General features: G+C 34.9%; 1 protein-coding gene across 3 annotated transcripts in view; it reads left to right on the top strand.

The window, feature by feature from the left end:
- The window catches only part of CSMD3 (CUB and Sushi multiple domains 3), a 572913-nt gene that overhangs the window by 71910 nt on the left and 479414 nt on the right, over nucleotides 1–21589 (top strand). For all 3 annotated transcript variants that reach the window (XM_005516952.3, XM_005516953.3, XM_088051522.1), the window contains exon 2: nucleotides 7528–7750. In XM_005516952.3, coding sequence (XP_005517009.1) covers nucleotides 7528–7750 — 223 coding nt within the window. The remainder of the gene's footprint in view (nucleotides 1–7527; nucleotides 7751–21589) is intronic.

The following is a 21589-nucleotide window of genomic DNA, read 5'->3' on the forward strand; positions in this document are numbered from 1 at the left end:
GGGGGCAGTTATTTTGGAACAGATGATCCCTTGTCTACAAGGCATTGAGGAATACATGAGGAATAGGAGAGAAATATTGAAATATCCTTAGAAGGAAAGTTAATTACATACTGGGGATAAAATCCTGGGTGTGTTTCATCTGACTTTGTTGAAACCATATTTTCATCTGTGGTGGTGCTAGAAATGCTTTTAAAATAGAAGTAGAAAACTACTCCATGTCAGAGTTATGTATAAACCAAAGTAATTAAAAGCCTAAAGGTGACTTAAAATCCCCTCTATTTTCCTGTGAAGGTAATAATCTTCTATTGAATGACTTAGAGGTTTCTAGATTTTTGTCTCATCTTTTTTAAAATTCCTCAAAGACTGACAACACTATTGAAGTTAAACCCTCTTTGTTTTCAGTTACAGGAAATGACAAACAGTTTTCTGTTGTAGAACAAGAAATACAAACAATGGCAATAAATATTTATTTAAACACATGTAATAAAAATAGTATGGATACTTTTGTTACATGAGATCTAGTTTCTTGTTTTGTTAGCTTTCCAGTTTAAGCCTCCTGCTGCTCAGAATGTATTCCATGTGAACATGAGTAGTCCTACTGGTTTTAGACATTATGTTTCTTCAAAGAAGTAACACACTCAAGGCTGACAGGAGAGAACAGAAATTTTGTCCTTCTAGTAGTTTTTACAACTAAGTGAAGGTATCACTTTGAAGTGGAAGACAAGGCTAAAAAATATTTCTAAACCTCTTTTAGAAAATGTGTTTGTAACAAAGATAAGAAATTACTCTCTGGAGGAAAAACGGTACCTCCAGAAATTGTTTCAAACGTGGTGCTAATATACAGTGATTATTTTTGACTGGTATTCTGCACCTGTTCCACTGATTAAGTTATAAAGCTTCCAGTCAACCCTACCAAAAGATTGGAAAAGTCATTTTGGTACCTTGTTATAGCTTATGCAAGGGCAAGACAATCTATCTTACTCAGTTATTTACCAAAAAGTATACCCATCTTTTCTCATAGCCCTAAAATGATACAAATCATAGATAAAAGGTAAACTTTTGAAAACTTTATGGTGTCTAAACTTTATAAAGTCCCAATTTCTAGTAAGTTGTGCACAGAATAGGCATCAGAATATCTTGTTTGAGAAAGCAAATGCTTTTAAGAACAAATTGAAACAAAATGGCAGTTTAATTAAGAAATCCCCATTTACTTGGAACTCCTAAAACCTTATTTTCAGAGAGGTTCTTCAACGTTCTTTGTGCACTTCACAAACACGATATTTTTGAGGTTTTTGTTTGTTTTTGTACTAAGGCTTTATTAAGCAGCTCTGAGATTTTCTTGGGCTAAAGAAAAGAGTCTTAAATCAAGGAAAGTGGCATTATATGTCAAAAACCCCAAGAATTATTTACAAAAATAGAAAGTATGAACAACCCAAAGAGATAGATATTACTAAGACAGAAAGAGTTGTAATCATGAGAGTTGGAGCGTTTTAGGTTCCAGGGACACCTTATAGAAGCCTTGCAGTACCTGAAGGAAGTCTACAAGAAAGCTGGAGCAGGATTTTTTAGAAGGATGTGTAGTGATAGGACAACAGGAAATGGCTTTAAACTGACAGAGGATTAGCTATTAGGTAGAAATTCTTCACTGTGAGGGTGATGAGATACTGGAACAGGGTCCCCCAACTTGTGGATTTTTCATCACTGTAGTGTTCAAGGCCAGGTTGGGCAATCTGGTCTAAAGGAGGGTGTCCTTGCCCACAGCAGGGATTTGGAAATACATGATCTTTAAGGTCACTTCCAACCCATACTATTTTATGATTCCAATTTTTTATTACTTCAGGAAATTAAAACATAAGACAGTAACAATTATATTGCGGTCGGGAAAAATATTAGACTTTTCTCTGTTGGTAGAAAGCTCATTATAAAAGCTGCTATTGTAGCTGAGATAGAAGTGAGAATTGTTTGAAGTACAGAATATTGAGTTAGACATAGAGATCCATAGGGATGCAAGATAGTCTTTTCCAAAATAGCAGCAGTTCTAAGGCCTCGTGGCTGGCATGGTGTCCTGCTCCACTGTCAGCTGCCAGCCAGGTGCAGGGGACTTCTGTCCTGGTGTGCTGTGGTGCAGGGCTGCTGCTTGCATGTGCACCTCCCACACCAGCACAGGGGAAACAGGAGACTCGTGAAGGAAGAGGGAGTTTCTGGTGGGAAGGGGCACCAGTGAGTGTCCTCAGTGTAACAGAGCCAGAGGGTGTCTCAAACTGGGACAACAGTCAACAGTTTTTTCATAGGAATACACAGTAGAATAAGAAAGAAGCTTGCAAGCTGCTGGACATGGGATAGGAAGACAAAAAGGGAGAGAGTAAGAAGGAGCTAAGACCAGTACACTAAAGGAGATGATTACCTTTCATATTTGCACTCATGTGGAAAAGTCAATAAATTCTTGTTCTATTGGAAGTTAAAGATAGTGAAAGGAGGCTTGTTTTATGCAGAAAAGATGCATAACTGGAATGGAAAGCATAAATTAAAGAGAATTAAGACACAATGAGAAGTGATAAAAAGGTAAATTTCAAACACACTTCAAAGTAAAATGAAGCCATCACATCTGATGAGAGCATCCTATTCTCAGTTTTATAAATGGGCTTGAAGATCTGGGGGTGAGGCTTGTCAGGACAATTAAAGTTGAGCTAGAAATAAATATTAGAATATTAAAAATAAATATTGAGTATATTTTTTCCAAAACTGGATACGACTGATAGCAGAAGAAAAGGATTCACAGCATGGGGATGGGTTTGTCACTATGAAACCTGTATCTGTTGAACTCCAGTAGATTCTTTCAAGTGCTAACAAAAAGGATGAACATAGAGGAACCATAAAAACTAAGGTGATGATAATACAAGTGAACAGAAAGAGAATCCAGCAAAAGAGAAAAGAATTAGCAGAACAGTCTGTACTGATTTAGGGTCACCAAGAAAAATAACTACTTTTTGCTGCCAAGTACTGTCAGGTGATCAAAGACCACAAACAGAAAAAGGTGTTGGAGAATGTGATGAGCATGAGGAGACACAAGTGAATAAGTAGATGTGTTCTGAATGGAAGAGAACTATCATTTAGGGGGACAAGAATAATTTTTCAAATAGGTATGTTGCACAAATTGTTGCAAAAAGAGATGTGAACATGGATGACATGGCTAAGGAATACTTTAAAATAAGATTGACTGTTTTAAGATAGCTGCAAGTGTAAGATATGAAAGGAGATCACATTATCAGAAAAGATACTGAAGAAAAATGCAGCGTATGAACAAATCATCTTCCATTTTCTTGGTTTTCTCTTAAAATAAAAGAAAGAAAGTATTAAAAACTTAATTGAAAGGAAATACACAAGCAACTTAGAAATGTACAGGTGTGTTAATCAATGCAGACAGTATAATTATCTTATGGTAATGACTGTTACTGAAGAATACATTAAACAAGGGAGATTAAGAATAAATGAAAGGTGTGGAGTACTTGTAAGGTGAAAGGTGTGGAAAAATGTTATTAAACAGTATAATAGACTGGTCAGGAGGAAGAGAAAAAGCCAAAGACAATCTTGTTGAGTATTGAGTGAGTGTAATTATGGGACATTCAAGGGCAAGGGGTATGGACATGATGTAAGAACTAATTGCTTTGTTATAAGACAATGAAAGTTGAATAAATGGATTAAGAACAGCTGTTACTGATGCTCACAATAATTCCACAATGAATCAAAGGATGACTGAAATCAGGAAGAGGAGCTGTGTTTTCCGATTTCAAGAAGTTTATTTATGCATGTAAAATTGATGAGAATTAAACATCTGAATTTTAAAATCTGGTATAAAAAATGCAACAGAAACTTTGAATCATACTAGCTATTAAGAGAATCTCATGAGTGGTGTTGTTCATCCATACTTATTTCAACAAGAATTTTTCTCTTCTAGTCTAACTTCAAGCTTTTCAAAATTCTTTATTGTGTTCTTTGAATAAAACTTTCCCTTTTATGAAAAGCAGTTTGAATGTAAATTCTGCTTGGAATGCTGGTTCTGAAATCTAAATGAAAAAGATCACAGTATATGCTACCAGCTATTTCAGCATGAATTTTACCTCTTGAAAATAAATGTCATGTTTTCCACATTTGATCAGACCAGTCAGTTGATGCACACTGTCTATTTTGATCATACCCAAGTTGCGCTGCCAAGGTGAAGAGCATCACAGAATGTATTAACATATGAAAGCAGAGATTAAAGTGCATGTTGTGCACATGAATTCTGGTGGCATGATTTTTTATTTTACAGACTAGAAGAGCAGACCTATCAAAATCAAACTTCACTGTTGGTTTGTTTGGGGCTTTTTTTCCATTCTTGGAATTAAAAGTGTATCTTCTGACACGTGCATAGCTGTGCTACATTCTGCTAGTCATCTCTGAAAAACATCCAAGTTATAGCATCTTGCAGCATATGAATAATTCTCTTTTGTTACATTTTGAATATGGAATAAAAGGAGTAATTGGAACTTTCATATGTCATGGATATTTACATTTCATATCAATGTATGAGTAGGACTAATTATTGCATTGAGTATGAAGCATTACACTCCTTAATAAGTAACATATTATCTCACAAGGCTCTGTTCCCTCATAGTTTTGGCTCCGGGCTTTTTTGTTGGTGTTTTTTGGGTTTTTTGGGGGGGAAGGGTGTTTTTTTGTTTTGTTTTTTTGAGTTTTAAAAAATATAATTTTATTTTGGTGACAGTAGACCTATTCTAGATGAGTTTTCCTTTGTAGTATCTATTGAATTAACAGAATAGTCCATATGTAATTGAAAGTAAAAATTGAAAATAAAATAAGTACCATAGCAAAGGATCTGAATTATGGAGCTGTATTATTGAGTCAATATAAACTGTGCTTTCCACACTTGGTCTGGAGAGATGGATGAAAATTAGCAGTGTATGCTATTTAATTTTCAAGTTTTTCTCTAAGTTTTTTCTCTAATTTTATTGAAGTAGGCCTCAGCAAGAGATTTCTAGGAAAAAGATGATTGATAAATATGTGCACACAGCTATTTTAAAAGTCTTATTGTAGTGATTGTACTTGGTAGGAAGTGTTAAGGTTCTAGGATGTGGGACTTATGAGTAAATAGTTGGATTTTCTAGAGCGTCTTGTGCAAAAACTGTATTCCGAAAGATTTTTAAAGTGCTAAATAAAACAGCTGAGCTTAAATAATAAATAATAACACATAAAGAGGATTTAAAAATAGTTCAAGTATATGAGGGGGATGCAGAAAGAGATAAATAAAACAGACTCCTAACAATGAAGGTTGTGCAGACAATGATATGAGAATGAATTCTCTAAGTAGCTTGCAGTAGAAAATAAAATTTGCTACACATCAGATGAGGTAAACAAAGCCCTAATTTCTAAGAGTACTTACCTACTTTCTAAGAGTATCTTCCCTTCCTTTTTTGTCCTATACATCTATGGTACAATGATAATTGTATTAAAAAAGCAGTCATACTTCATAAGAGGCACTTTTTCCTACCATTGTAAATGTATATGAAAAAGCTGAGATAAAAAAAATCATACATGCCACTCTTCTGTTGTCAAGAAAAGTTACTTTACAGCATAGTAATACAAAGTGCAAAATCGAAATGCAGAAATCAAGAGATTTCTGCTTAGTACTTCAGGGAAAGGGGTCTCTCTACATTTAAATGCTCAATGTGAAGACAAGCTTGTGAACGTGCCATGAAGATGATTTAATGAGCTCAAATATATACATGTGTGTATAATTTAAGAGTTGGCGTCTGGTTTGTTTGTCTGTAGTTTGTTATGAAATGTATATCATGTTTTTGTGAAAGAGCAATTCAGAGCTTTGTGCTTTCTCTCAGATGAAATCCCTGCACTGGAAGAGGGGGCTTGCTCTGAGCATTCTTGGGGAAAAGAAGCTTCAGGGGTGCAAAAGGCAAAGCAGGAAAGCTGATCTAATATTTGAGGGGTAAGAGACCAGAAAGCCTGGAGAGGGGATGTAGACCTACATTTAGACTAAAAAGCTGGTGGAAAATAAAATTATCCTAAAGTCCCAAAAGAGTTAAGAATTCCCATAACTGAGCATTAGAACTGGAAACAAAAGTATAGAAAAGAACCTGCCCTGACAGCACACAGTGACTTGGGAGAGACCTTTTAATAATTATTCTTGTTCTCTTATTTTTCTGAGGAAATGAATTTTCTGTATAAAAAGGAAATTTGATATAATTCAAGAAAAATTAAGCTTTAAATGTAGGGGCATTTTCTGACATTTAAGGATGTTAATTTTAAAAAGGATCTATGAACAGAGCAACTTTTCAACTTTGACCCACTGTAGTGAATTTGGCTGGGACAGACTTAATTTTCTTCATGGTAGATCCTACGTGTTAGATTTGTGACCAAAACAATGCTGAACATTTTATCAGTGCGTACACATCATCCAGGCTTCCTCTGCTCCTCATACTTCTGGGAATGGGCAAGAAGGTGGGAGGGGACACAGATTGGACATGGATGATCCCAACCAATAAAAGGGATATTCCAGAAATATGGCAGCTCAGTGGTATGGTCAGTGGTAAAAGCTGATGGAAAGAAGGAGGAAGGGACCATGTTCAGGGTTATGGTGTTTGTCTTCCCATGTAACCATTAGGTCTGATGTAGACCTGCTTTCCTGGAGGTGGCTGAGCACCTGCCTGCCAAAGGAGCCAGCCAATGAATTCCTTCATCTGCTTTGCTTGCATGTTCAGCTTTTGCTGTACCTATTAAACTGTCTTTGTCTCAACCTACATGTTTTCTCACTATTACTCTTCTTAATCTCCTCCATCCCACTATGGGGGAATGGAAGTGGGGGTGTGGATTTGGTGTGTGAGGGAGCAGCTCTGGAGCCATACCTGATCACTGCAGTTAAGCAACATCCACATAGGCTCTGTCAAAACATGTAAACTGTTAATGTTTACATGAGATAATGTAAAGATGCAACAGATGGCTATTTCAGATTGAGCCCTTTAGTACAGAACTTTCATAACCCAGAATTATTGATTGGCAAAAGCTTATTCATAATAAATAGTCTTTCAGCTTTCTCCAGAGCCAAGATACATGGAGGAAAAGCACAAGGTTAATAGGCTTAACCTGTATCAGACCTGTATCCAAAGAAACTTATTTACTCTTCCCTTTGACAAAAAAAGGTAATTGATATGAATACTTTGCTTCATAGGCAAACAAATTTAGTCATAGGTGTTGTTATATACATTTATTTTCATTGATGTTACCATATGTCTTTAGATAAACAGTATGGAAAACACATTTGTTAAGTAGGTGGGATTGTTTTGCATTAAGTGGCCAGCATTTCTATAAAAACATGGTCTTTACCTTTCTAAATGCAGTAGTTGCTAAGAAATATTTTGATATTTTTTTCAGAAACCATGAATTCTAATTATGTATTCTATTGAAGGTTGATATAAAATGGATTACTAACTTTTGTTTCCTTGGTATTTTTTTTAGGATTTATTTATACCTGTGGTGGAACTTTAAAAGGACTTAATGGCACTATAGAAAGCCCTGGCTTCCCATATGGATATCCAAATGGTGCAAACTGTACCTGGGTTATAATAGCAGAAGAAAGAAACAGGATACAGATCGTCTTTCAGTCTTTTGCTCTAGAAGAAGAATATGATTATTTGTCATTATATGATGGACATCCTCACCCTGCAAACTTTAGGACAAGGTAAAGAATAAACATTATTAAAATCTAACTTGTAGTAATAAATTAAAAATATATGATAAAATACCTATAGGTAATGTTTTTAAATTATGCATTCTTTCTTATTTAGTCTTTAAGGTGTACTTCCTCTAATTAATCATAGCTGTCAAAATGTATATCGTGCTTTAATTCTAGTTAAAGTAACTGCTGAAATTAATCTAGCCCTCATAAAATAGGTCTCAATGAAAGTAATTAATTAAGAAGCATGCAAGCATGGATAAATTAATGTAAAGTGAATATGAGATTGTGGAGGTCTCAGTTTGCATGATCTAGAGGCAGTGGAACTTTTGTAATCTTTGCAACAGGGAGCTTTTTATAGTGATCAGGAAAATTTACTTAAGATAAATTAGGTAATTTTTTTGTGTATATGTTTGCATATGAACATCTTCTAACTTAAAGTGTTTACAAAAGTGAAAAAATCCGTTTGAGATGTCAAGAGTGTGATGTACCACAGAACATTTTCTATTAGAGCCTACTTCAGAGTCTTAGCCCAGATGTTCAGTTCTGGAAGGCTGCAGTTTATGGAATACATAATAATTCTACAATACCAATAGATATGTTACCATACATTTGCTAGTTATCTTTAGTATCATCTACCTTGACTTCTGTAAGTCAATTTGTCATCTCCCTAGATTTCTGTAAGGCCTTTGGTACGGCCACACAACTTCCTTGTTGGTAAATGGGAGATATATTTATTTGATTGGGTGGATTGTTAGAGGAATAACTCAGTGGCCACATGGCCACACCCAAAACGTTGCAGTCAACAGCCTAAAGTCCAATTAGAACTCAGCAACAAGTGGTGTCCCCCAGAGGGTCTGTACTCAGACAAATACTATTCAATACCTCTGTTAATGATGTGGAGAGGGGAATTGAGTGCACCCTCAGCAAGTTTGCAGATGGCACTGAGGTGAGTGGTGCAGTTGATTTGCATAATGGGAGAGCTGCTATCCAGAGGGACACCAGCAGGCTGGAGGGGGGATCCAATGAGATGGGGCCAAGTGTAACATTCTGGTCAGTTCTCAGTACCAATACTGACCAGTGGATCCATGCACTTAGAACAGTCCTGCAGAGAAAGACTTGGGGATATTGGTAGATGAATAATTGGACATGAACCAGGAACATAGGTGAGGACTGGAGCACTTTTCAGTTGAAAGCTGAGGCTGCTCACCTTGGAGAAGGGAAGGTTTTGTGGAGACTTGCAACCTTCCAGTATCTGAAGGGGTCCAACAGGGAAGTTGGAAAGGGACTCTTCATCAGGAACTGTAGTGATAGGTACAGGGAGAATGGCTGCAAATTGAAAGAGGGGAAATTCAGGTCGGATATTAGGAAGAAAATTTTTACTATGAGGATGGTTAGACACTGGAACAGGCCATGGATGCTCCAACCCTGGAAGTGTTCAAAGACAGTTGGATAAAGCCTTGAGCAACCTGGTCTGCTGGGAGGTGTCCCTGGAGTGGGGCTGGGACTAAATGATCTTAAAGGTCCATTCCAACCTCTTAAAATTCTATGGATCTATAATAACATTGGATATGAGGAAGAAATTCTGTAATAAGAATGCAGTAAGATACTGGAACAATTTTCCCAGAAAAGCCTTGGCTTTGTGTAACCTGAAAGATGTCCCTTCCCATAACAGTAGTGTTGGAATTAGATGATCTTCCAAACCAAACCATTCCATGATTTTATCCTGTGATGAAGAATGTAATAATTGTTCCTAATCAGGGAAAATCCACTTTCATTTTATTTTGCATAATGCTACTCAAAGAAAGGGATGTGTTTTCATAATATTTTATGGTAAGTGTTGATACACTGATAATGTTTTTTTAAACTATTGCATAACAATCTGGCATCTGTTCACTAAAAGGAATATGCCACTTGGTAGTAAAAGGAAACTAGAAGAGTAAAATTCTACATCTCAAATTTTTTGCAGGATATAAATTCTCTTAAATGGTTAACAGTCAGCAGATGTGGAGAAATGCATCTCTAATGCAATTGTTTTTCTTTGTACTTCTGTGTTTTCATATCTATTTCCTGTTTCATGAGTGCTTGAATTCAATTCTGATATCAGCTGCAGGAAAGAGGGAACCCACAGATAAAAGATTTGAGAGTTGTCTTCCACAACATGTTTTTCTCCTTTCTATTCACTCCTCAAAAGATGAAACTGAGATTTTCTCAGACGTAGGAGCCCGAAAAGGCCCTCACTGTCAGTCAAAACTTTGGCTGGTGAATCTACTCTAAACTGCAGTCTCAAGGAGTATGTGAACAATATTCTGCACAAATTCAAAGCATAAAACTATGATTCCAGTTAGGAACCAATGGTACTTACTGAGTTACAGTTTAAATAAGCATCAGGGAAAACAGGTGAAGACAGCAGTTTAAAAGGTTAGGTTAAAAGGAAGATGAAAATATCTTGTAATGCAGAATTACTTTTCTTTATGTCTTGTTCAAACTGCTGAAAAGGTTTATATATATATTTGTGTGCACATGTACATTCAGATATATGTTTATGTATCTGAATACACACATATATAAATAGCTATATATGCATTTATAGATAAACGTGTTTAAGATTCTTTTTAAATTAAACTAATTCTTCAATGCTGGAGCTTTAGAATATGTTTTGTTAAAAGGTAAATATCTTAGAAGAAAATCAAGGAAACCTGTCATGCTTAAATGTTTCAGTATTGCGTACGTAGGATGCCATTAGATTCTGGTGAAGAACAGTGAAAGAAGTTACGTGGAAAAGAATCAGTCAGCATTTAAAAAGGAAAAGGTGATTAAGCCTCAGTATAGGGCTTGAACTAGACTACTTTTGCAAGACTTACAAGATCTTTCCAGAGTGTAGATGCAGAAGAATAGCACACATTTGTGTGAGTGGAGAATTTGCTTTAAAGAAAGCATGATAGTGAAATTATGCAACCTTTGCTAAATCCTTCATAGTGGCATTAATTTTTTTAGATTGATGTAGTAATTAGTGAAGTGATGTTTCCTGAAGTTTTCTTTTTTTGACAAATAAGTGAAGTTTTACTGAGGTACAGTTGATTGCACGAGTTGTCCTTCTAGCATGACAATATATTTTGACATTTTACTTAGTGACATTAATGAAAGTGCAATCAGATTACACTTTTCACCCTCCCTTTAATTTTTTAACAGGAAGAAATATTTTCAGGGGGCTACATATGCGTATTTGAAAAAATACATAACTGGACAGCTAAAAAAACTGTCTTGGATAGACAAGGACATTTCTGGTTTTTACTTTAATCTTGTGGAATAACTTTCTACATGAATTAAATGATTTTGCAGTTCAACTATTTATGAAGCTCATCACGTTGAGTCCCTCATTGTCCAGTTTTGTACTTTGTCTAATTGGTTTCCTCAGAATTAAATCTTATTGAAATTGCAGTCATTGCATGTCTTCAGTGAATGCTCAACAACTTTTAATTGATTTACCTGACACTTAAATGGCAGCTATACAATAATAAATGGAAAAGAAGTATATCAGATATGACCATGGGAAGTGTAGTCAGTATTTCACTTGCATCTTTGTATTACTGTGTATACTTAATTTAGTTTATTTCACATTATATTTCCTTCAAACTATTAGTACAGAATAACTTGTGAACTTTATGCAAAAATTTTTTCTTTTCATAAATCATATTTGCAATCACCTAAAAAAAAAGGTTGTTCGCAGAAAGACAATGTTGCTTCCTGTATATGAACCAAGCTTTTGGCAAAATTTTGTAGTTGGGAGTATTTCTGGGTTACATCACTGTCTATTTTTGGAGCTTTCTTGTTGCCCCCTACAATGCATATTTGTGATTTTTGTGTACCCTTTCTTCCACATTTTTACAATAGTTCCCCTCAAAATAAAAAAAAAAAAAAAAAATAAAATCTGGGATTGATTTTCTATGGCTGCTTTTAAAAACATTGTTTAGGCCTTGTTTTGGTAAGTAGCTAATACTTCCAACTTCAATTCTGGATAAATGTCTTGCATTTCCAGATTAAAACCCCTGTTCAATTTTTTCAAAATTTCTGTCTTTCTCATTTTCTTTTATGTGGTATGAGATGAATCGTTTCAGCTAAGCTTATGTCTTCAATTTTCTGAGTCCCCAGCCTGAGAAAAAAGGGTTTTGTTTGCACTAGAGATAAGAAATCCCACAATTTAATGTTCACAGAAGGTATACTTGAACCAATAAAACATCACATAAACCAATTGCTTTGCAAAGCCAGTTGGAGTCATCTGATGATACCTTTTGCAAGTTATGAAAATAGTCTTAGTGCAATTTGTAAATAATTCACTGTAGTATCCTTGTCCCAGGGAGTGGCAGGGGAAGAGCTGCTCCACACAGGCACAAGCCAGGAGGCAAGGAGGCCCCACGCAGGCTGTGCTCCCAGACTGGGGTGAGTGTGGAGAGCAGAGCTGGACTCTGCCAGGGTCCAACACAGCACCAACACAGCCTGAACCAGGTCAGGGTCCCTGCAGACATGCAGCTGGGAGCAAAAGGAGGCAGGGCAGCTAAGCTCCCCATGGAATAGGGTTGAGAGGCCCATGCCTGGCAGGGGCAGGGACAGAGCTGCAGCAGGATGCCTCAGGATGGGTTGAAAGCCCCAGGAACCATGGACAGTGGTGGGTGGCAGTCCCACCAGCTGAGGCTTCTCAGGGCCAGCAAGGGTCATTGGTTTCCTCAAAGTCCTGACTCTGCACAGAAGAATCCAGGAGAAAATTATTTAATACTTGGCTATAAAGCAAAATGTATGGACCTAACTATATGAATTCTTCATTGTGTACTTTTCTTGTCCTTGAAAAGTCACATGGAAACCATAGTTAGTTTTAAACCACACACTTTGTGGCAGTGCTGTGGTGCTTATGTAAGTGGATGACTGAATGGCAATATGAACCCTGACATTTCCTTGCAATTATTTTACTTTGCAACTTGGATAATATCTTTTCTTCTTTCTTTTTAAAAGAAATTGCTAAGCATAAGACATAATATATTGCCAGTAAATATCAAAATGTTGGTATTTTTCTTTTTTTTATATTAAGGAGTTAGGTGCTTAGAATTGAATACTAATTTGAAAAGAGGTGTCATACTCAGCAGTTGCCTAAAACTTTTTTTTCTCTAATTAGCTACCCCAGCTTGCACTGTAGTATTCAAAATAACTTTAAATATTTGAATAATAATGTGACTATGAACGCAAACTCTGTTCACAGTTCCAAGGAAATATATCTCCTAATTTACTTAACCAGTTAATTTAACTAGTGAATTTAACTGCCAGTTATATATTCATGACAAAATTAACATTGCATTAAAATCAATGAAATAAATTCAGATTTATTTTAGACAGAGAAATAAAATGTATCCCTTCTGAAACTGTACTTGGCTAAATTGAAGCATTTAATATCGTATATTTCTGTCTCTCTTTGTTGACTAAAATAATATTTAATATATTTATGCTCAGAAAGCAATATTTTAGGAGTTGAAACTATATATTTTACAAAGTTAAAAATAAAATTATTTAGAAAATTATTTTCCTACCATAATGTTCTGGTAAAAATCATCATAAAATTCCATCATATGTGTCTTCATAAGGACAGACATGGTATGGAAGTTTGGAAAGCTCCACTTTATTATAGCCTTTAGAAAAATGCTATAATAATCTGTGACAATTATTCATTTGTTTGCATAAGTGAAAAGAACTATGAATATGTTTATTTTAAAAAATTAAAAATGGAGTTGTGAGAAACTGCCACAAAATGGAATTTTTGATTACTTAATAAATATATATATCTTTTCCTTATATTGAGAGCCTGCAAGATCAGCATGTATCTGCAGAGATGTTTTTAAACGTTGATAACATTACTGTGTCCAAAGATTTAATTATATTAAAATCTTTTCTCTTGCGACTCGTGGTTAACTGTCTCTTAGGAGCTTTAATGGAAGGAAGCTTTAAACATGGTGTTTAAAAGAGGAGTTAATACTCATAGTTTTTAATCTCTTGTATTTAAGCAAGATAAATCATCCTTTCATCTACACTCCCTGCTGAGGCCACCAAGAATTAAATGTACAGGTTACCTGATCAGTGCTGCTGAGCTGAATAGAAGAAATTAACTGAAATTACTGGAGACATCTGCCACCTTTTCTGTGTTGGTGAATTGCTTTCCTAAAACATCTGACTCTCTGATTATGCCCAAAATTTTTAACATTTACTCCCCTTACAGAGAAAAAAAATCATTTTCAGTAGATTAATAAGCACATCTTTAAAATTTCAGCATGTTCCTAGTGTTGAATATAATTTGATATTGGCTCCTCAATCAAGTAACTCCAAAGGTTTGAATTTGGTACTTAATCAACAGACTCATACTGACTATAAAATTAAAATGAATATCTTTGGTCTAACTTTGGTAAAAGTAGAGAAAAAAATGACTGTAAAAATATGTAAAGTTACAATTAATCCTTAATATTCATTCATATAAATACTGTTAAAATTGCAGGTAGGTGAAGTGTCCGTTCACTTGGCTCTGGGGCGAGGCTATGGTAACTGAGGGCATGGAAAAGCATCAAACATGCCAGAACAAGAAGCCAAACTGGCTTGTCTGACCACACATAAGAGTTAGAACTGTCTCAGTGGTCTGCAGGACCACACAAGAGCAGCACGAGTGCTTTCCCCACCTGGAGAGGGAACACGCATGTGGGTGAGCAGAGCACTCCACAGTGCCCACTCCTGGCCTGAAAACCTTTTCAGGTATCTGTCTCTCCATAATAAAAGTGCCAGGTATTACTGACATCATAAGTAAACACTGTGGTTCAGCTCAAAACCAATCACAAATCTAAGGTATATTTTCTCTGAATAATTTAATTTTTTATTATTATTATTTCAGAGCTTTGAAATCATTAATTAGAATTATCCATCCTTTTCTCTACATCTAAATTTTAATTAAAAACCATTCAAGAGATTGGATAAATAAAACCAAATAAAAACAAAACCAACAACAAAAACCAAAGCAAAATCAAGATTATTTTACTAGTTTTATGTTTGTACTTAATAAATAGCACTAAATAAAATGCTAACAATGTCCAATTTTAAAATGTGAAAAATATATTTCTGGAAGACTAGATTTCGCCTCTAAAACTTTCTATTTTTAAAGTGAAAGAATTATAATTTACATCTTTCATGTGCTAAATTGTCAAATTTATCTTACAAAAACTTTATGAAGAAAGGCTAGCAAAAGAATAAGTGTTGGCACCAGCAGAAACTTCCAGTGTCCTCATTTAATAATTCTGCTTGCTTTTGCATTCCTTATTCTGACACATATATGCTTCTCCTTTTAACAGACATCAGTCTGTCGAGCAGGCAGCTATTAGGCTTTTCTGTTAACATTGTTCTGTCAACTAATACCAACCTGTAGCTCCAGTAAGCCTTTTTTTCTGACTCATACCCCTTCCTTCTCCTGGTCCTTAAAAATTTATCCATATTTCTTTATGAAGATTTTTATGTATCTTGGATCCTTTACTATCTCCCAGCCAAACTCTTTATGTTTTTTGGGAAACTATTATGCTATTATGTATTTTTATATATTATTTTTGGAGCAAGTGTTCTACTCTTTCTCACACTGATTCTCATCAAAACCAGTAGTCAAAGAAAGCTCTACTTTTTTGCCTCGCTTTTGACTCCTTCTTCCTCCATTTCTGCTATGTCAGTGTTTCCACTTATAGAATTTCCAGACTTTAAGGCTTATTTTACTTGCTCTCTCTTTTCCCACTTCCTCTCCCTTTAGGGGATCTACAGTACTGGAAGATGTAGTGCAGGGTGCCCAGAGCTAGTGCCAATGTCTTGTCTGGGCAAAATTCCATGAGGGTGTGTTGATTCTCCTTCCTGAAACAAAATTTTGTTGTATGTAGATTCATTCTACTTCAAGTATGTGTATCATTTTTTTATTTGTAAGTTTTTTTTTCTCATATGAACAATTCCTTCTTAAACCATATAAAGACCCTCTCAGAGTATTTTATCATTTCATTAAAATTATTGTCATTTCAAGCAGCGGTTGGAGTATCTAACTCCAAGTTAATTCTGCACCTTTCATCTACTAATATAACAGTTGCTCAAGTTAGCAGACTACTAATAAAATAAAGAAAAAATGCTACCTTTGTGAGGTTCTAGATTAAATCTGACAAAGACAAGCTCTCTCTGACTCTGGTTATTAGGGCTTTAAGGCATGGCAGAGTGGAATATTTGCAGTCTTCACTCACAACTAGCCTTGACACTTGAAACTTACAAGGCGTTCTTTTTCACTCTCCTTTTTATGTCTTTTTGGATATTGATGTAGACCAGGACTTGTTGATAGGGGGACAATGAATCATTTATTGCAGCTAAGAAAGTTTCCATTATCAACAACAGCTCTGATTTTTTTCAGCTCAGGCTGTTTATTATGCCCTAAGAGTACACATTTTTCTTCTCACATCACTGTTCACTTCCTATCCAAATTTTCAACCAGAGCAGATACCATGAGCTGATTAGGATCAAATTAGGGATTCTCCACTTTGGAAACAACTTCAACTCTCTTATCACTGTGATTTTTATTTCAGCTGCTCCACAGTTCTTTAGATTTCTCCATTATTTTCCTGGGAAGAGAAGAAAGAAATGAATTTAATTTGAGAATTTAGGGGCTAGTGAACAAGAACCAACCAGATTATACTCTCCCTTCACAAAAAAAAAAAACCAAAAAAAAACCCAAAAAAAAACCACAATAAAAAAGGTGTAAATCCTAGACAAATGAGGAGATAAGGATACAGAAAGCAGCAGGAACAAATACCAAAGCACATGAAGGCAAATTAAACAAAGGCAATTAAAAAAAGAAAGAAGGAACCAACAGCCAAAGTGGAAAACTATGAGATAGGAAACAGAACTGAATGATTCCTACTAGGAAAATTTTCACTGCACAAACAACCAAAATAAATACTGCAAAGGTGTGAGCAGGAGATATCTAGAATCTTGAACTGAAAATTGGTAGGGACAAAACAATAAGTACAGCAAAACTTGTAGATAAGAGAAACAGATAATTGAAAGAAATGTAACAGAATGAAATGTATTGGTAAACAGATATTCAGCTCTGAGATGGATTCTGAGTAGACAAAGTATTTAAACAGAGCTTTTTTTTCAATCTGAAAAATTTGCTTTACGAAAAAGTACATTGAAGCAATAAAATTTTTGGCATTATGCTTATAAATGCAAAGCTGAAGGAACATATCAATTGTTTTATACTCTTAGGAATATTTTTATATGATGTTAGAAGTCTAGACACTGATAGAGAGAAAAATAGATAATTAAAACTGATAAAAGAATGTGCTTGCCTGGACAAGGTGCCACTTTTCTCGAATTTATGCTTACATTACTGCAAAGAAGCCAAGGTTTTTGCAGGTTTGGAAAAAAGTAATTAGCTAGAAAGGAAATCTAAAGTTAAGTGGTAAGGGTTTAACAACCAAACCAAGCCAAACTAAATGAAACCCAAGCAACCAACTAAAATTTCGGCTATATTTGAAGGTGGAGGTAACTTTCTAGTAACTGACCTTAGGAAGAGACTTTCCTATTATCAGCTTTCATAGGATATCTTTCTCTGAACTGGATTGCCAGTTTGTCTGCTTTGAATTGGTTGAGGGATGTTGGACTAGCTTGCTTACTTCTCATGTAATGCAAGAAAAACCTCCTTTACAGCCTCTGAGAATTAATACCTGTCCTCTTTGGATAAACTGGTAACTAGTTTAAACTGGTAACAACCTATACATGAAGAGTGCACCTGCCAGTTTTATAGTGAGATGAGTAAAGCCATTTCTGAAAAAAAAAAAAATAAATAAATGTACTTACTCACTTTTCTTTGTGCTGCTAAATTGCCTAATGGCATTTGAAAAGCTGATTTTTGTTGTGGAGGCCATTTATACAGTGTAACACACCATGCCAGTGCTGTCTGGGGCCATTAGTTTTCCATCTAAGTTTCAGTATAAAAAGGAAAAGAACAATCACAATAATAGTCTTTTCCCAGAAAGTTAGAGTCTTTGGGAAAGTATCATTCTATTACAGGCTTGTCTAACTGCCAGATCTGTTTACAGGGCAGAAAGCTGTTAAATTCACCTTGCATTGTTGCAGTTAACAGTATCAATAAGAACTCATAAAGTTGATAATTCAATCAGAATATATCTGGAACAAGCATATATTGTTACTAAACTAAACCCTGAACTATCAGTTCCTGTGTGAATAGACTATTTCTATTATCTTTGAAGGAATGATCCTTCTATTTTAACTGGTATGTCTGCAGAAAGCCAAAAGAATCCTTTGAGGTTTTGTGCAAATATATGTTTCTGTGTGTGTGTATTTACATATACACTAATTAGAAAGAACATCAGGCATATGGCTTTACCTGGAGAACTTTTCTCTCTGTCTCTCTAATATTTGTATTATATTGTGATTGTGATATTGTATTCTTGAAAAGTGACTCCTATAGATTATGTTACATTGCACAGTTGAAAGTGAATATTTTATCATTCAAATTATTTTGATTCTTGGAACTTAAGAACAAATTAATGTCAATAACATAGTGGAAATCCCGGAATATGTTGATAGGGAGGAGAGACTGCCCAGAAAAAAATACCCAGAAAAAAAAACCACACACACACACATATATACACACACACACACAAAACAAAAACAAAAAACCCAAAAAGCCAACCAACAAACACACCAAAAAATCCCAAGAAAACAATGCCAAAAAGCAGAAAAAATCCCGGAGATACTTTCTAAGGGTTAGTAGCATCAAAAAATTATCTCCAAATCTGATGTCAGTTCTTCTGTAGTCAGTGCAAATCTTTAGGACCTAAATGTAGCAACACAGATAATTATGCAGAAGTGTCTTTTTTCATTAGGATTTACAAATTCGGCCCATGAAATTATGTATGCACTTTTCTTACAATGTCCAATATGCATCCATTTTTCCTTGTAAAATATACATCCTACACATCTAGTTTTCAAGGTGTATGAAAACTTTAGCTTCTATACATCTGTAACATATCTACACTGGACTGAGGTAATTTTGCTCATTAAATGTTGCTGCCTTAGAGTATGAAAAGCTGTGCACAGAAATGAATGTGCATTTTACCTAGTTTTAAACAGTATTAAAAGTTCTTTTAAGGTAAACTAGATTTGCTTTTCTTGCTGACACCTTCCATATCCTCCATGCTAAAATTATATTAGTAGACTAAGTTCAACTGAGATTTTCTAATACTATAAAAGAGGAATCTTTTCTTGGACAAATGCTGTTCATTCTTAACTGTGTTTTGAAAGAAATCAATAAAGACTTCTATTGCTCAAGTCTGCAGGTGGACATTTCTCTAACACTTTTTTATAAGGTGATTGAAGTTATTGATGAGAGAGCTTTTCTAGAGTAACCAGCATCTATATATAAAGAATTGAGCTCATATATTTGGGTGGAATATTGGGTATTGGAAAAAGTGAAATGAAGTGGGCCTAGATGATGACCTAACTAGCAAATGATACATTAAAACTGAGGAATGATTTGGAGAGATAGTACATAAGTGAGATATGAGAGCAATGAGAGGAAATGGTGTAAAGGGCATAGCAGACCTATTTACTCCTAAAGGGAGCTATACACGAACCAAAATGTCAACAACATGAGTGGTGACAACAACTGTATTTTTAGGCCATTTCTGCACTGTAAATTTTCATATATTGCAGTATTTCTGTTGTCATCTAGAAAGTAGTTGTCCATAATTACAAAAAGATTCATAAAATTTGAAGGCAATTCATAAAATTTGAAGTGCTAAAGGACATAATTATCAAATGGAAATAATTGACATGTGTTTTCTACCATGACAAAATCTGGAATTAAGTCAAAGTAGTGTTTGGGGTTTTTCCTAATTTGAAACGAAGTAATTTCTTAGATTACTGACTTCATTACATACTATTTGATAATCCACCTCTATAAATATTATCTGGATGAAAAAAGGGCAGTGACATGGTAATCAATGTAATTTATTTCATAGCCATTTGAATATTGTTAATTGTAAAAATATTTTTTCCTTGTTGCATTCTAAGGCTGTTATACCAGACCATATGAAAAAGAATCATGGCTGTAATAATTTCTACTTTATATTTTTATTTCCTCTGTGATTTCAAATAAATATTGGAAGTGAAAATATATTTTAATATAGACTTGAAAAAATACTTAAAACATCTTCCATGTCCACAAACACACACACACAAAAAATTTAAATAAACACCTTGCCTGTCCAAATTACAAAGAAATATGAAAAATAATACTATCCACTATCCACTATGTAAAGTTAAAGTTTTTTCCCCATATGAAAGACTATAGTAAGTATTACAAAAAGTACTATGTTTCCACATATAAATACTATGGACAAGTCTCATTATCTGGATGTATGTTATAAATTTTACAATTGTGGTTATAAGGAAGGAAAAATATTAAAAATTAAAATGGAGAGATCTTGCTTTTCTGAAGTAAAAATGAAAAACTATAAATTTGACTATGATTTTGCATGAAAAATAAGTACTGAATTGTTGTGGTTTAAAACCAGTAACTAAAAAATTACTATTTTTTTTCTGTGAGATATGGATTTGAACAAGAGCAAAACAGGCTTAAAACTTAAAAGGAATAGAAAGTTTATTAACAAACTACAAGAACACTAGAATAAACTTCCAGAAAACCCTTTTATCTCTCACCACTTAACCATTCTTTGTACACATGATAACATAGAGACAAAAAAAAAAAAAAAAAAAAAAAAAGTCAAAAACAGTCTCAATTTTTGCTAGAGTCTTTCTTTTATTCTTTGTAGACAAACAGAAGTCTCTTTTTGCCGATCTATGGAGTTTTTAGATGTTCACTCCTCCCATTCCACATCATTCTGAGGTGTGCATGGGTCAAATGAGTCTAGGGATACTATTTTAAGGATGAGTTATTCAAAGGCAGAAGTCTTCTTCATCTGTCTCTGTGAGCCTTCCTGGAAAAGAGCTTTTGCTTTGCTCTTCAAGGCTTCAAAAAATCTTCACTCTACCCATCTCCAGCAACTCACAGTATCACAATTACTCTCTCTTTTTTTAAGAAGTCCACACTTTGAATACTTTATTCCTCCCATACTCTAGTCATGAATTAAATGAGTCTTTTAAACTACTATTACCCATCTCCATAGCTTTTACAAAAAGATATTTCAGCTGTACGCATCTCCTTATTCTCTCCTTCTTATTTAAACTTAACTCTTTCTCTCACTGTTTTTAGTGGTTCTATGATGTTTTTTGCATGTTGATCGTCTCTCTCGTTCTCTGTCTTTTCTGAGAAAAAGGAGTAATCTGTTCATTTATCCAAGTAGTAAAAGAATTAAATGCTTTAGAAAGCTGCAAGAGTTCATAGTGTCAGGTTTCAGTCCAGCAGCAGAAACTGAAAACTAAGCTCAGCTGACCGACTCTGCTTCTCTCCCCCCCCTTCCCTGAGGCCTTGTCCGGCCTGGAGGGGGGGAAGGAGGCCAGGACAGACCCTGTTACCTTGTCAAAAGCCGGAAACCAAAGAGGGCAAGAGAACTCTGTCTGTACTTCTTAAGGGGGTGTTTACAAGTTGAATTCACTTTTTAATGGTTAGATCTGCTGTCAATTCTTGGAAATGACTGATAATTGGTCAGGAGGAAAAATTCCCATCAGCCACCAGCAGCTCTAACTTCCCCTCTTTCTAAGCTGTCTTAAAGGTAAAGCTACACCATGACATGAATGTATCTGTAACTTTATCTT

Source organism: Pseudopodoces humilis, chromosome 1 (assembly GCF_049639895.1).
Source record: "Pseudopodoces humilis isolate 2021_Gansu_Grassland_sample_001 chromosome 1, ASM4963989v1, whole genome shotgun sequence".
NCBI lineage: Eukaryota > Metazoa > Chordata > Aves > Passeriformes > Paridae > Pseudopodoces > Pseudopodoces humilis.